This window comes from Centroberyx gerrardi, chromosome 14 (assembly GCF_048128805.1).
Source record: "Centroberyx gerrardi isolate f3 chromosome 14, fCenGer3.hap1.cur.20231027, whole genome shotgun sequence".
Classification (NCBI taxonomy): Eukaryota; Metazoa; Chordata; class Actinopteri; order Beryciformes; family Berycidae; genus Centroberyx; species Centroberyx gerrardi.
In genome coordinates, this window is record NC_136010.1 from 27,408,449 (window position 1) to 27,423,439 (window position 14,991).

The 14,991-nt window shown below is 41.1% G+C and overlaps 1 protein-coding gene across 1 annotated transcript in view; it reads right to left on the bottom strand.

Moving 5' to 3' along the window:
- The window catches only part of prkcz (protein kinase C, zeta), a 113,879-nt gene that overhangs the window by 48,488 nt on the left and 50,400 nt on the right, over positions 1-14,991 (bottom strand). Inside the window, exon 5 of the mRNA XM_071896400.1 lies at positions 1,898-1,983. Within this exon, the coding sequence (XP_071752501.1) occupies positions 1,898-1,983 (86 nt within the window). The remainder of the gene's footprint in view (positions 1-1,897; positions 1,984-14,991) is intronic.

The window sequence follows — 14,991 nt, forward strand, 5'->3', positions numbered from 1 at the left end:
ATCTACAGAGCTCTAGTTCTGAAGCCTTGTACCTCACATCTCTACTGGCTTTTATATCTAGTAATTATGCTCCCACATCACAGGACTGCTTAACGAGACTCTTTTCTGGGACTCTGCACCTTCTAAATGGACTTTGAATGAGAATTTTTTTACCCCCCGCAATTATTCTAAAGCAATATCTCACTTTTTCTGACACATTTGCGATTGCTTATCACAATGTACGCATGTTGTATGTATGTTACTGGCTTTTTGCCTGAATTATACTGTGTATTTTCTTTGTCATCTTCATTTCTTGTTTTCATGGCTCTCTTGAAAAAGAAATCTCGATCACAATGAGACAACCTGATTACATGCAGGAATCTAATTTCGGTGTGTTCGTAACCTGAAGGTCTAGCCTTTTGAAAAGGGGACAAAAACATTCTGATACAATCTGGCATAAACTAAAGAGGATGGAAGGGGAATATTTATCATTAAAGGACAGCTTACAACACATAAGGGAAGAGAGAGCTCTCTCTTTTTCAACTTGGGTCTGTGTTCTTTACGCAGCAATAGGAGCTGTCTTCCAGCTCCCCTTCAGAGGTAATAGCTACTTAAGAGCTGATTGAAATAACATTAACGTCTTTCTCCTGCCTTCCAGAGTGGTCATTGTGCATTATGGCATAAGAACAAAGTCAATGCAGGGCATATGCTAACGGCGACTCTCTGACATACTGGTTCAAACAAGTTGAGCTGGGGCAAGGAGACTAATGATCTAATAGCACAGCTGAGGTGTGTGTATATTTGTGTGTGCATGTGTGTGTGTGAAGTATGGAGCTGAAATGAGACAACTGCTAAACAAGCCATAACTAGGACACTATGAATTATGCATCAATATCCAGATAGCTGAGCTGTAGCAGTGACTTGATTACCTGTCATATATAATTCAACTGCAGTATGATTATGAAAGAATCCATACAGTAGAGGAAAAGCACTCTCGTGCTTTGTGCATTTTTAGGAACACATAGTGACAAAATTATCATATTAGTAGTCTTTTGAATAAAGGTAACTGATTCTTGCTTGAAGAGTCTTTGTTGAAATGATCTAAGTGTAAAAAGCATTAAAATATCTTAAATACAGTGATTAGAGGTGTTAATTTTTCATAATGTAATGGCAGGTTTATTTTTAATTAAGTTTCATTTTGATGCAAATATAAAATTAGATAGAGATTTTGACAGATTGAGTGATGTTTAGTCAAGACAGAGGTGGAAAATGAATTGTGTAGTTTTGCCAAAAGATGTGAATGGGCCCAACACTAGTGTTGATTTTATTTTCTTATGTTGCGTTACATTACTTGCACTTAATTAATACAGAACATAGTTATACAATATGCTAAACTTGTTTTGTTTTCACTATCATGTGCTTTACTAAACACAATTGGACTTTATGTCCCTAAACTTACTTTACTTTAACTTCCCGGTGTCCTTTTTTCAATACTGTTCATTCATAGTTTCAGAACATCCATTAGCTATGTTTTGCCAGGTTTGTTTCTTCTTTTTGGCTTTTAAATTGGTCTTGAATCCAATTTACGGGTAGTATTAAAAGCTCTTAAAAAGTCTTTCTGAAACCTGCAGACACCCTGAACATCATAATACCACACTGATCTAACATCAATTTTTAAAACTTCCTCTCAAAAGTCCACACACTGAAAGCTTCCCTCAAGGTGTAAATTCATGAACACCTAGCACTGTGCTCTCCATCAGACCATCTAACTTTCCTCCTTCCTGAACTGCTTCTGCTGTAGATCAGAGTCTGCAGATTGCTTAGAAAACTTACATGAACTAATCGGACTATTACTCAGGCATTTACTGCACATGTTTCCCCATTGGGATTACTACCGGAGAGATTTGAGGACACTCACCCTGTTAAAGCGCTTGGCCTGGAAGAGGTGTCCGTTGACTCGGTAGAGCTTCCTCCATCTTCTGGCCCCGCGGCGATAGATCGACTCTAGGAGAGAGAGGAAACAGTTGTAGAGCAGCAGCATGGTGAGGGATGGATGAAGCGACGGAGAAGGGGATAGAGGCACTGTATGCTAAACGGAGAGAGAAAGGGAGGGAGAGAGATGGAGCGATAGGAAGAGAGTGGTGAAAGCCCTTTAAGCCTCTCTCTCTCCCTCTCCTGTTAAAGTGTGAGGGGGGGAAGACAACCATCAGGTTTCTCTGCTACATAAACGCATGCTCACACACACACAGACACACACATGCTCAGCGCTTCCCTCCCTCTCCGTGCCCTCCCTCCCCTTCTCTTCTTTCACCCTCTCCTTCCTCCTTCATCCTCTTCCCTTCTTTCCTTCCTCCTTGCCTAGCTCCGAGCCTTCATCTCTCCATTTCCTCTGTTCTCCCGGGTAATGGGTGGACTTATTAGTGCTCCGTAATGCGTTGTATTCAGATGAGACCATGAAGGTGTGAGCTATTTATACTAGGATGATGTAATCGGCTATTAATAAACCACTGGGCATAAACAACAGGCGAGCAGTGTGCTTAGGTGATAGGGTGGATCTGTCCATATACTTCGCCTAAGTGGATGTGAAATGTTTATTTCCAAAATGTCAACTCTTTGAAAAAAAAAAAAAAGTGACCTACTCTCTACTTCCAAAATGATTTCTGACACAGTTTGTGTCATTAATCCTTATCAAGGAAGGGAATATGATAAGCTTAAGTGGCATTAGTTTCAACTTCAAATTCTTTTTGATTGAGAAAAATAATTAGGTGAGGTGAGAAAAATAATATCCAGACCTTTCCATAACTCTGATAACTTGATTACTTATAATAGAACTTGACAAGGTGTAATCATGCCCTAATAAGCGCCCTCAAACCAAATATATGTGTTATGTTTTCTAACTACTTTTTAGTATGCCATCATCAGTGTTAGGGGTTACTTGTATTACTTTATAATGCTTTAGAGTACTCAGATTACTCTTTTGTGGTAACTAGTAGCACATTTGTTTTTGAATTCTTGTAGTCTATTATTAGTGACTTTTACAGTTAGAATATCATTACTTTTATCTTTCCTTTATATTGTTTAATTTATGTTAGCACAAATTTAGGGGTCATGGTATCTGCTCCCCTTCAAAAAAACCTCACCGCTGGCGCAAAAGGAGTCAAGCAAACTCATCAAGTCAAAAAACAGAAACTCCATACACGGACTGCATTACAATACACTGCATTTAACAGCTGAGCTTTTGGCCTCAGGCCATCATCAGAGCATACTTGTTAGCACAAATTTAAAAACTAGAAAAAAGTGAAAATTCTGTTGTATTGTGCAAACAACATGTTGTTAATTGAAAAATCACAATCTAAGTATGCTTGATATAAATGAGATTGCCTTACTGTTTTAAAAACAGAGCAATAGTCTTGAATTACAGCACACATTGTGATAACATTATTTAGTTTATACTCGAGCCAAGAGCCTAGTAACTTTTATTTTAGCTTGTGCTATTCCTATCTAGCAAGGCCACTACAGTTCCTCCTATAGTGCTTTAGATTAAACAGCTAGACTAGGCTCTTTGCTCTTCTTACACATCACCACATTTTCGATGAAACCTGCAGAACCATCCTATTTTATCTGATTCCATGATCGCATGGAAGTCAATGAGGCTAAAAAGCTAATATGGTCTATTGTATGATTACAAAGTTGTTAGCCTGGAAATAGTACAAACTAAAATGAAAACATAATTTCAGTGTAAATGCATATAAAAAAATAAATGTCGAGATGATTTCTTCTTGTTTTTTTCCTGAGAATCCATGCTTGTGCATGTCCAGGCTAGCATTGTGGCTAATCAGCGCTCATTGGCTAAAGGGTTCATGAATAATAAGTAGCTAGCTCTCGTGTTCGCATGACCCATTTACGACACTTGCTGACAGCAACCCTCTCAACTGCCACTTCACCTGCTGTAGTATCAAGTAACTACAGTTAATAAAATAAGAAAAACCAAGATTAAATAAAATCATTGCTCCCGGACTCTTCAATACTTCCACACTCAGCAAAACACCACTGCCATAAAAAGGTTTGCTACTTCTGGAATAGCAAAGTAAAGTAACTAGTTGCTTTTAAAAGTAACTTTCACCAACAATGGCCATCGTAATAAAGCCAGTTAGATTTTTTTGTATAGAAGAGCATATTGTATTGATTCCATCCTGATTCAAATTCAGGGTATGAAACCATCATTCAACAAGGGAGATGAATCAGAGGCTAATGAATGATTACCTTGGTGTCAGATATGATTAAAGGCAACCAATTTATTTCTATTAGCGGTGGAATGTTTTGTTTCCAGGGAATCATATCAGATGTTGCTCAAGTTAGATAACACTTCAGTCCAATGTGCTATCAGAACAGTATTGAACAAATACAGCACTGGACATCAAAGAGGAGCTCATCAAAAGCAGGGAATGATTCATGATACTAGACATAACCAATAGGGTTAGACGGATATATGGGTTTGCCAATATGTGGAAATAAGCCAATATATGGATTTTTAGCAAAAATCTGATATCAGCCAGTCAGTATCGTACTACACTCTATTAGTCTATGTGAAGACCTTAACCTGATTCTAATGTGACATTTGGATCGGATTCCACACAAGTATGCCTGAAAATGTATTACTATTATTATTATTATTAGTAGTAGTAGTAGTAGTAGTAGTAGTAGTATAAGTATTGTTATTATTATTGTTGTTATTATCCTGTGTTTCAATGGAGAGTTTTAGTGTCCCATGGTCTAAATGTTGTTCCACCCTGACAAGAATAAAATTCTTGACAACATTTTTTGACATTCAATTTGGTCACATTTTAACATTTTGAATGTCAGCATAAAATATTGTCTATCAGCAGCTTCAATCCAATAATATCCATATTGGCCTTCAAAAACCAATATCAGATGAACCGTAATGACTAAAGCTATCCCTAAAGAGATTTGGGATATATCATATTTTTTCTGTTATGGGCTGTCAAACATACAGCAGGCTACTAGCTGAGATTTGCTAAACGTGAATCGTTAAATACTGATGCCACAAAATCAGCACAGCATGAGGTGAACCAGTTGGTTGAACCGCATCACGCGTTGCCGCCCCCCCCCTACAAATTATTCACTAGCTGCTCTCCCAGTACCTCGCCCTGTCTGGACTGGTTTTTCAGTCTGGTTGGTTGATCTGGTGATGGGTGCGGCTGTGGTATCCTCCTCTGCTCACTCTTTTTTTTTTTTTGCCTCTGTTGCCATGGTAGCCCCAGCCCACCATATACCAGCTGTGGTTAGTTAGCAGTGAGGATGACGTTAGCCTTGTCTGCAAATAAAAGTGAATCTTAAAAACAAATCCACCCCCCTCCTCCTTCTTCCTCTCCTGCCAAACGAAGCTGCCATTGTGCAGGTTCAGATGGAACGTGCTTGTATGTCCGGGTTTTTTTTCTGTTTATCTCTGGTGAAATGGGTGCAGAGCCGGTCTCTCTGTTTAATTTTTCATGCCCCGGGGTGAACTCTTGTCCCAGTTGGTTTAAATAGGGGAGCCCGCACCATCTTAAATATTTAAGCCAAGAATCTTTTCCTCCCTCTTTCTCTCCATCCCTCACTATTGTCTGCAATGCGCAATATTGACATTATTAAAGCCAAAAAATAAATCTCACTCCACATTGTCTCTCACAAGCAATAATGACAATCGCAGTGAGATTCAGTATAAAGCTTTGTCTCCATTTCCTGCAGTGGGTGAATTGGAGATGTACTGAATATCTGTTTTTTTTTTTTTTTCCTCTGTGCTGTCCCAGCTAGAATTTGCATTGTGCTCATTTCTGTATGCAGCTCCTACCAGGCAGCCAGAGAGAAAGGGATTTAAACACTCTACCAGACACTTGGCAACTGAGCTACTGAATGAGGATTAAGGGGCGGAACAACAACAAAACTCCTGTCAGACTAGCAACGTATCCTCATCGCAAAAGTCTAATGTCGGTTATCACAGAAGTAGTATTGTCATGCGGCTCTGTTCCATCTTGAATGCATCCTCAACAGCCGTACTTTCCCGTGCATTGTGACGAACGTGTTTTATTATGGATGGCAGTTGTTTTTCATGTCACCAGTGCGCGCTTGAGGACCAGTTTGCCGACTGAGTCCGATCCTGGCACCTTTCTACCTCGAACGGAGGCTGGGGAGATCAAAAAGAAGGAGAGGAGAGAGGGGGAGACACAAAGAGGTCCTGCTCTTTAGCGTCTCGTCTGTGAATTCTCTCTAATCCTGTTAACTCGAGGCCTCCAAAGGAAAGCGCCGCCTGTCTCGGCAAATCATTGCAGCGCGTTTCCATAGCTACCCAGTATTTCATCCCTTCCGCCCGTACTAGTGGGTGGGGGAGTCGGGGGTTGACACAACGTGCCACTGCAGAGAAGCACACATTAGCCAATTACCTTCACTCTGCACGAGGAGGCGTGTTGGCGTCCATACATGAACCTACACATCATGTTACAGTTAGTCGGTGCCCACGTCAGATGCTAAAAACAGTAGATTTGGTTTAGGTATTTGCTAGGCATGATGTTTTGCAAAACTGCAGCTCTTGACTCAGTGCCATTAAGCGGAGTGTTGATGAAAAGGTGAGTGGTTACAGAGTGGACAGAGAGAATGAGGAGGTTAAAATATGTGAGTAAATTATTCCCCCTCATTTGCACATTTGGCTGCCATGACAATGCACAAAAGGCAACCGTCTACAGACTGCATGCATCAATCTCTAGGTTTAAATGGAGCTGAATATTCCATTAATAATCTGAATAAAAGCCCAATTGGAATAAAAATGCCTCAAACGGACTAGCACATTCTCATGATATTTTGTTGGGTATGAAAGCGGAGGTATAAACCTTTGATAATCCATTCAACGGGAGAGCATCAGTGGCTAAAAGCCAGGCAAACTCTTTCAACTTCTTTCTTTGGGTGGAATAAATAATACTCTTTCTGTGCATGTTCATCCCAACTGATCTGCAGGTGATACAACTTAACTTTTGAAAGATTTAAGAATTGTTGAATGCTTCATTGGTCGATAGATTTGTTTGAAGAAGTGAAAACCAGAATCTGAATCTGGTGTGCAATGTGGGATTATTCAACTACGCATGTCAAATTTTGTTTTATTCTGTATGTGACTGTAGCCAATGAAATGTACTTTCAAATCAGAAGAGCAGGTCTACTTGTCTTTTCTTTGAAGCCTGAGCTAAAGCGGACTACAAATTCAACCTGATGTAGACTGAGCGAAATAACAACTTGACTCATGCGGCCCCGGGGTGTACCATCATCAGCACATGTCTCCAGATGAGGTCGGTCTGTGTGAAGTGTGAATTCACACACCAAATTAGACTCGAGTGAGAGGGAGAGTGTGTTGCTGGTGGGAAGTGACAGAATCATAAGCTAGAAACCCATCCAGGAGCAAACTATGACATGACTAAGTAGAGGTACAAATGGGAATCAGAAGTGGTACATCATCGTCCGTCATCTATGATTTCATGACTAATTTCTCTTTAAAGTCAATTCCTGCTGTCTATGGGTGTGTGAGTCAGCACTATACAGTAAACGCTGCCACAATATTGACCCAATTCTTGGTCATGTCAATGACACCAAAAGAGAAATACATACAGTAAGGCACCAAGGGCATCAGTCAGGCTTAACTGTTACTGCATGCTTTAGCCGGCTTTTTTTAACCACAATGATCAGATTATCAATGTGGCAAAGCTAATGACATCCTCTAGAAATCCCCCTTGATTAAGTTAGCTGTTGTTGTTTACTGCGTCCAATTAAAAGACAATTTCTGGATCAGGGGGAGGATCGATTCTCGTTTCTATCTCGCCGAGACCTTTCCCTCGCAGCTTGAAGGCGATGTAAACCAGAGCGCCGCCGCCTAGAACATGCGCTCGCAACACACACTTCCACCGGACTAACAGACCTTCAAAGAGCTGACCTATTACAGCATCCCCCCCCCCTGAGAGTGACGAGTGTTGCATCGCCCCATTTTCCTGCCAGGCGCCAGAATGAAAGTAAGAAAGAGGAGAGGCAGCGGCGGAGAGCGGTCGCGCGAGTTCTCAGAGGATGAGTCAAAATACATATACTACACCTCCAGATGCAAACGCCAGTGCGCACAGTCCTGCCATTTTGTCCCTGGGAGGTACAAAGACAAACAGACGGCCTGGTGGTAATGTATGTGGGGAGCCGTGTAGCTGGAGAGCAGGGGTGGTACTACACAGCGGCTCTAGGACAGGACATTTACGAGGGCTTGACTCACTTCCAGACATTGTTCCTCTCACTAGCAGGAAAGCGATAACATACTTGCTACCAACAACACTCGCCACCCTCCCTCAAGTACCCCTTCAAAAAAAACAGAAAGCATTAGACCAACAGACTGGGAATACACTCTAGGTCTTCAGTGGATTCTTGAAAAATCAGCAGCAATCAGCAGGGTGGCGATTACACACGCTGAGCCTTCTTGGCATTCGGTTAAGGAGGGATCTCGCTCTCTGTTTTCATATCAGCGAGTAAAACACTTGTCGAGTTTTGCAAAGTGCCAAGTTATTTTCTGGACACATTGTTCCTGCTAGCGAAGTCATTAAAGGCCATTATATAAAGCAAGGTTATTACAGTCATCCACTTCCAAAGAAGCAGAGAGGGATCAATGCAACCGCCCCGAGGCGTTTTTAGACACAATTAGACCTCGGTGATATGGGATGCTCAATAGTGGCATGACTGACTTCGTTAGCTGGACTTTTAATTGAAGCGTCCATTCAATTGTCCTTTTAATCATCCCTGTACCAGATAAATTGGGAGAGGAAAGACTTTGCTCGGTGCATGAAATTACAAAAGATGTCCAATTTGCCGTCACAATCGCTGGTCTGAAATTTGATCTGGACAAGGAAGTCATGTAAAGTCTAGCAAGGCTCCTCTGGGCTTTCTGGAAGGAATAAGGTAGCTGGCTGTATTACACACATACACACACATGTATATTCACAGTGTGTGGGATCCCCTGGACTGCGGTTAGCTCGGTGCCATGTGCTGATGAGTAGCAGCTCTAGGTGACACCATGGCAACACATCCATCACCATGTTGCTTCCACTTCCATATCAGGCCAGTGGAAGCTGAGGTCCAGATGAGAACACCATAACAGGCAAGGCAGCCTATGGAATCATTTCTTCATATAAAGCTGTCATTTATGCCAAAATCAGCTGATGAGGACAATGAGGAAATGTAACTTATACTCCAAAGCTCATTCATGTTGTAGTATTTGCCTACTAACTGACCTGGCCATCTCTCCTAGCAGCATCATATTTCTGTCTTCTCCCAAAAGTTTGGTTACAATTTGGCAAATATCTATGGTGCATACTATGTTTTGCATGCCATTACTAGCCTGCTCTGCATGTTAGTTGAGGTCAGATGTTTGTCGGACCGATATATAGCATTTTTTAGAAAATTCAGTCTGGTCCAGTCGGTGTCGTCCAAATTTGATATGATGGATAGACTTCAGTTTGTTTGATTAAGTATGCAAGTATGTATGTTTTATCATTATTATTAGTAGTAGTAGTATTGTTATTATTATTATTATTATTAGTAGTAGTAGTAGTACTAGTAGTAGTAGTAGTAGTAGTAGTAGTAGTAGTAGTGGTAGTAGTAGGAGTAGTAGTAGTTTTACTAGTAGTAGTAGTAGTAGTAGTAGTAGCAGTAGTAGTAGTGGTAGTAGTAGAAGAAGTAGTAGTGGTAGTAGTAGTAGTAGTAGTAGTAGTAGTAGCAGTAGTAGTAGTGGTAGTAGTAGAAGAAGTAGTAGTGGTAGTAGTAGTAGTAGTGGTAGTAGTAGAAGAAGTAGTAGTGGTAGTAGTAGTAGTAGTAGTAGTAGAAGAAGTAGTAGTGGTAGTAGTAGTAGTAGTGGTAGTAGTAGTAGTACTATTGTTATATTACTATACTATACTATATACTATATTACTATTTCAATGGAGAGTTTTAGTGTCTCATGGTCTAAATGTTGTTTCAGAGGCTTCCCCACCCTGACAAGAATAGATTTCTGGGGGGAAAAATTGAATATATGTAATTTTTTTTTTTATTTATTGGGAGGTCAAATTTAAAGACATTGAATACCAGCACAAAACAGCGGCAGCTTCACTCCAAAAATATCCACATTGGCCTTCAAAAACCCACATCAGTTAAACCCTACTTTGTTCACTTTGGAATTGGTCTGCAGTAAACTAGGCCACTACTATAGTTTCTGGTCTAATTTCTGAGTGAGATGAGGACACAAACACTGTGGCAAAGCTCCTTTCTATCCGTAGTGCTGTGTCTGCTGCCTTTGATGATGATGAGATAAATATAAGAGCTTTCACCCTCGGCTTGAAGGCATGCTTTGATTTCAAACTTTTAGATTATTTCTACCATCATTGATACCTTGGCTACCTCATGCATACAACCTAAAAAGCAGGTGTGTGTGTGTGTATGAGGTATATACGTATATACACACACATACTGTATATAGGCCTACTGTGTATGTAATGTATAGGATTTAGGATTTTATTAGGATCCCCATTAGCTAATGCAGAACATCAGCTACTCTTCCTGGGGTCCACACAAAACATAAAAGCATGACAACAGATAAGACACTTACAGACAAAACAACCAAATGATATTAAAATCAGAAAATATAACTAACAATATCCTTTCTCCCAAACATATTACTATACATTAGGGCTGAACAATCAGTCGAAACCCATCAAAATTGCAACATGGCCCACCGCAACCCCCAAATCGCAGGATTTCCGTCAAATGCGTGTCAAAACACCACCTCAAACCAAACATTGTCGCGCTGCAGAGACGTCCCGGCCCACACACCACACTCCACAGACCCAAGAAAACATCCCCGCCCGGCACAGATCACCGCAAAAACCACACCACAATCACCTCAACACGTTTCCCAATGAAAACGAGAACAACGATGCAAAAAATCATCATTCCCTCTAACATCGCAAATCACATCGCAATTGCAACACCAGTCAAAACAATCAAAACAATCGCAACCAGACATTCCCCCAAAATCACCCAGCCCTTCTATACATATTCTTCTTCATATACATAGTATATGTATATATAGTATATGAATTCCTACCCAAACAAAAACGACCAAAAATACTTATCTACACAACACTGACCTTAGAAAGTCATGCATTTCTTTCCTCTTTCCAACATATTAGATGGCAAGTTATGATACAAGTTGGCTGCTATATTGATTCCATCATCTTCCCCCAATATGATTCATGAATCTACTCCAAATCTCTCTTTTCCAATACCATTTAGTTCACATTTTTTTCATACGAAGCTGTTCTCACTAATGAATCAGGAACTTTTTGTTCCCCCTTGTCTTTTTCATTTCACAATCCCTCATTGCTGCCTTCCTCCTTGAATCATCCAGCGCTCTGTCATCTCACCTCCTTCATCCTCTTCACTAATAGTATGTGTTAACCTGGCCTGGTTAGAGAACTGCACCGGTGACTGGCATTATGATTTAGCGTCCTTGATTAAAGCCCAACAAGAGATTAAGCCGTTTACATGATTGTATAAAGTGACACCTCCCCTAATAATCCAGTTCACAAACCAGTTACATGGGTCCTTCCTCATGATGAATGAATATACAAGTTTTTGGTAGATTGTCTGACTTGTCACTTTTGCTTTTATTTCAACCAATCAGATGCTTCTTTGAGTCATTATGTTTTTATATGAAACCTCTACCCCTGAAGAACCGTGCTTTTTCTGGGTGCAGCAATAGGAGGCAGGTTGTTATATACTCGTTGGTAGTACAATTTGAGCTTAAGCTATGTGGCTGTGCAAACTAGTAGTATTCAAACAGCAGGCTCCTTACATTATGTGCTGAATGGAAAGCTTCATAGAGGTTCCAGAGAGTGGTAGAGGGTTTTGTGATCTCAGCACTCAGTCAGCATATCCATTTTCACTACATCAGTTGTGTTGCGTGAGTGTGTGTGTGAGTGAGTGTGTGTGTGTGTGTGTGTGTGTGTGTGTGTGGTGATAAGCATGTGTTAGGCTCTCTCATTGAACATGCCCTAAATTGGCTTGTGTTTTAGTTTAACAGCATGGCCCTGGTAGATTTGCCACAGGCAGCAAGCAACTATTTCCATTTCTGCTCAGCTTTTGTCAGTAAACACACGCATGCACGCACACACACGCACACACACGCACACACACACACGCACACACAATACAAGCTGTGCTAAACTGATTTGGGGAAAGCAGCTCTCATCAGTGAGATTATGTAACAAGCTGGAGTATCTATTCAACAGCTGCAGTAATCTATGAACCTGCACCTTCTCTGACAGGATATCTTGGATAAACTGCACAAGCACACACACACACACACACACACACACACACACACACACAATATCGAGTATTGGGTTGGACCAATACACTTGAGTCTATTTTAAGTTAAAATAAAGCCCAATTTACTGTATAGCCTGCTCCCTGTCTTATTTGTTTTTCTCTCCCTTGCTTCCTTCTTTTATATTCTGCTCTGTGTGGTACCCTTTGTTTCCTTTAGGTTCCTTTCTGTACTATATAAATATTACTGAGCTTATGTATCGCTTTTCATTTGAAGTAGTAAAAAAAAGTACAAATATAAACAAAACATAATGCTGTTAGACATGAATTTCGGTTATATTAATCACAGAAAACAACAACATGACGCCAAGACCTGTGTCACTGCCTGGGCATCAGTATGGTTCCAGTGCAGTATATTGATATTGTTCATGTATTGCATGTACAAACTAAATAGTAGGCACTAACAGCATAAAGTACAGCTACAGTAGTATAGATAACAATGTTAGGATGGTGTATATACTTGAAGAGTAAGATGACAAAAAGATATTTGGGCCGTAACCATGTTGGTAGTCACTTCTCAGAGGACACAGATAGACTCTAAGGCTTTTAAATAGGTTACACAGATCCCAATCACCAGTCCCCATGGTACTGAGTACAACCAAGAGGCAGGAGCTGTCAAGGCTGACAGTAAGCAGCTCACATGTTCCTAGCAAAAGGAAAATGGAGGATATTCAATGTAGATGCAGCTGGGGATGCGAGGATGAAAGCCACACTCTGTTTGAGAGTTACTGTGGGGTAAAATCAACCGGCTCGTAGTGCGATTGAGGTGCTCTATTTAAACCAATAGGATAAGCATAAAGAGACAGCGTTGTAATAGGATGTAAAAAAGTGTTTCAGTTCTCCCAATGTATTTTGTATAATTAGTATTAAAAGGCATAATGTGCTTCATCAAATTAACCCATTTCCATCACTGGCTGAGTAATTAATCTGTTACGCATGATGCCGCCTTCATCGAACTCATTGCACATCTAATGACTGTCACAAATCAGAAATTGAAACTCTTAAACTCGCACACAGAATGCTATCTGGCTGACTGAAAGTCTATTTCCGCAGACCTCGGATAAGCCGGAGCCAAGCCAAAATCGGAATCGGAAAATCATACATGCTGACCCCGGATCCCCTACCTTTGACTCGAAGGTAGAAAAGTAGCGTGAGCAGCATCCCTCCCGCTGAACGTGATCGCTCCGCAGCCGTGCTCCCTTGCCTTTACCCCCTGGATCTCATGGTAGTTCCCTGCACCTCCTCCGCTACTCCTCTCCTCATCCTGCCTTCCTTCTCCTCCTCCTCCTCCTCCTCCTCCTCCTCCTCCTCCTCTTACCAACCAGCTTCGGTCGTGTCTCTGTGTCACTCTCTCCTCCCTCCCTCCTTATTTGCTTTCATTCCCCCTCCAGGCTGCTTCTGTTCATCTATCTGTCACACGTACACACACACACTTCTACTCGCACACATCATAGGAGGCAAACATGCAAATTGCCTCTCTCTCTTCAAAAGCTTTATTTTCATTTCTCCTTTTTGCTTGTGCATTAAATGTTCCTCGCTGCACAGCCTATTGGATCGTACCACATAGTTACAGGCTTTTCTGAGGAACCTTTGGTGTCTTGCCATGCTGCAGTTGCACTACTTAACCCACAAGATGGCAGACCTAGCCATGAATCCAACAGCAGCATCTTGTGCACACAACACATTTCCACCTAAATTTAAACCTTGTGGACTATTTTTAGTGGCTGCACTGCGCCTATTGGAGCACATCCTGGATGACAGCTATACTTTCCTGGAGACCTGTCTGCGGATGCATTTTTAGCACTCCTTTCAGATGGGAACACATACCGTACAGACAGCCTATGACAGTTAATGTTATGCAGTTCTATATAAGCCAGAGATTTAGATGCAGTTGGGGATGTGAGGATGAAAGCAATAGTCTACTGTGGGGTAAAATATGAAACTGAGGTGCTCAATTTGCTTTCAACCGATAGTATACATATAATGAGCTTGTTGTAAAAGACTAGAATATACAATGACGACGTCATGAACCCATTTCCTTCACTGACTGAATCTGTTGAACATGCTGTAGCCTTTATCAGCACATGTTTGTAGGTCACACAAAAAGAAACCAGGCGAGACGCACAAAAAGAAAAGTTTACGCCTTAGATGACTGGATGATTAAACCCCATAAATTCCACCTTTGACACCATAAAGCCTTTGATTCTAGGACAGGCACACACTGAGCGTTCCCTCTTGCAGCCAACCAGAGACTTGGACAGATTTCCTTCTATCCCTGCTTGCCAATATTGCAACACCGGGGAGGTTGTGCAAGCATTTTCTACATTCCTTCACAGTGAGGGTGTAAGGCCATTCCCTAGGCTGGACCCAGAGCTTTATCAAAGCAACCTTCAAGACATTTTTTCTTTATCAGTACTGAAAGCAGGCTCCATACTGCAGCTATGGGCGGCTATATCTGCCAGTCACGCACTTGGAATCAACTCTGTGGGTGAAAGCAATGCCACGGCTTAGAAAACAGGAGTTAAATGATATTAAAGTGATGCTCCGTTGGGAGGTCTTGAGGTATGTTGTTTGCTGGAG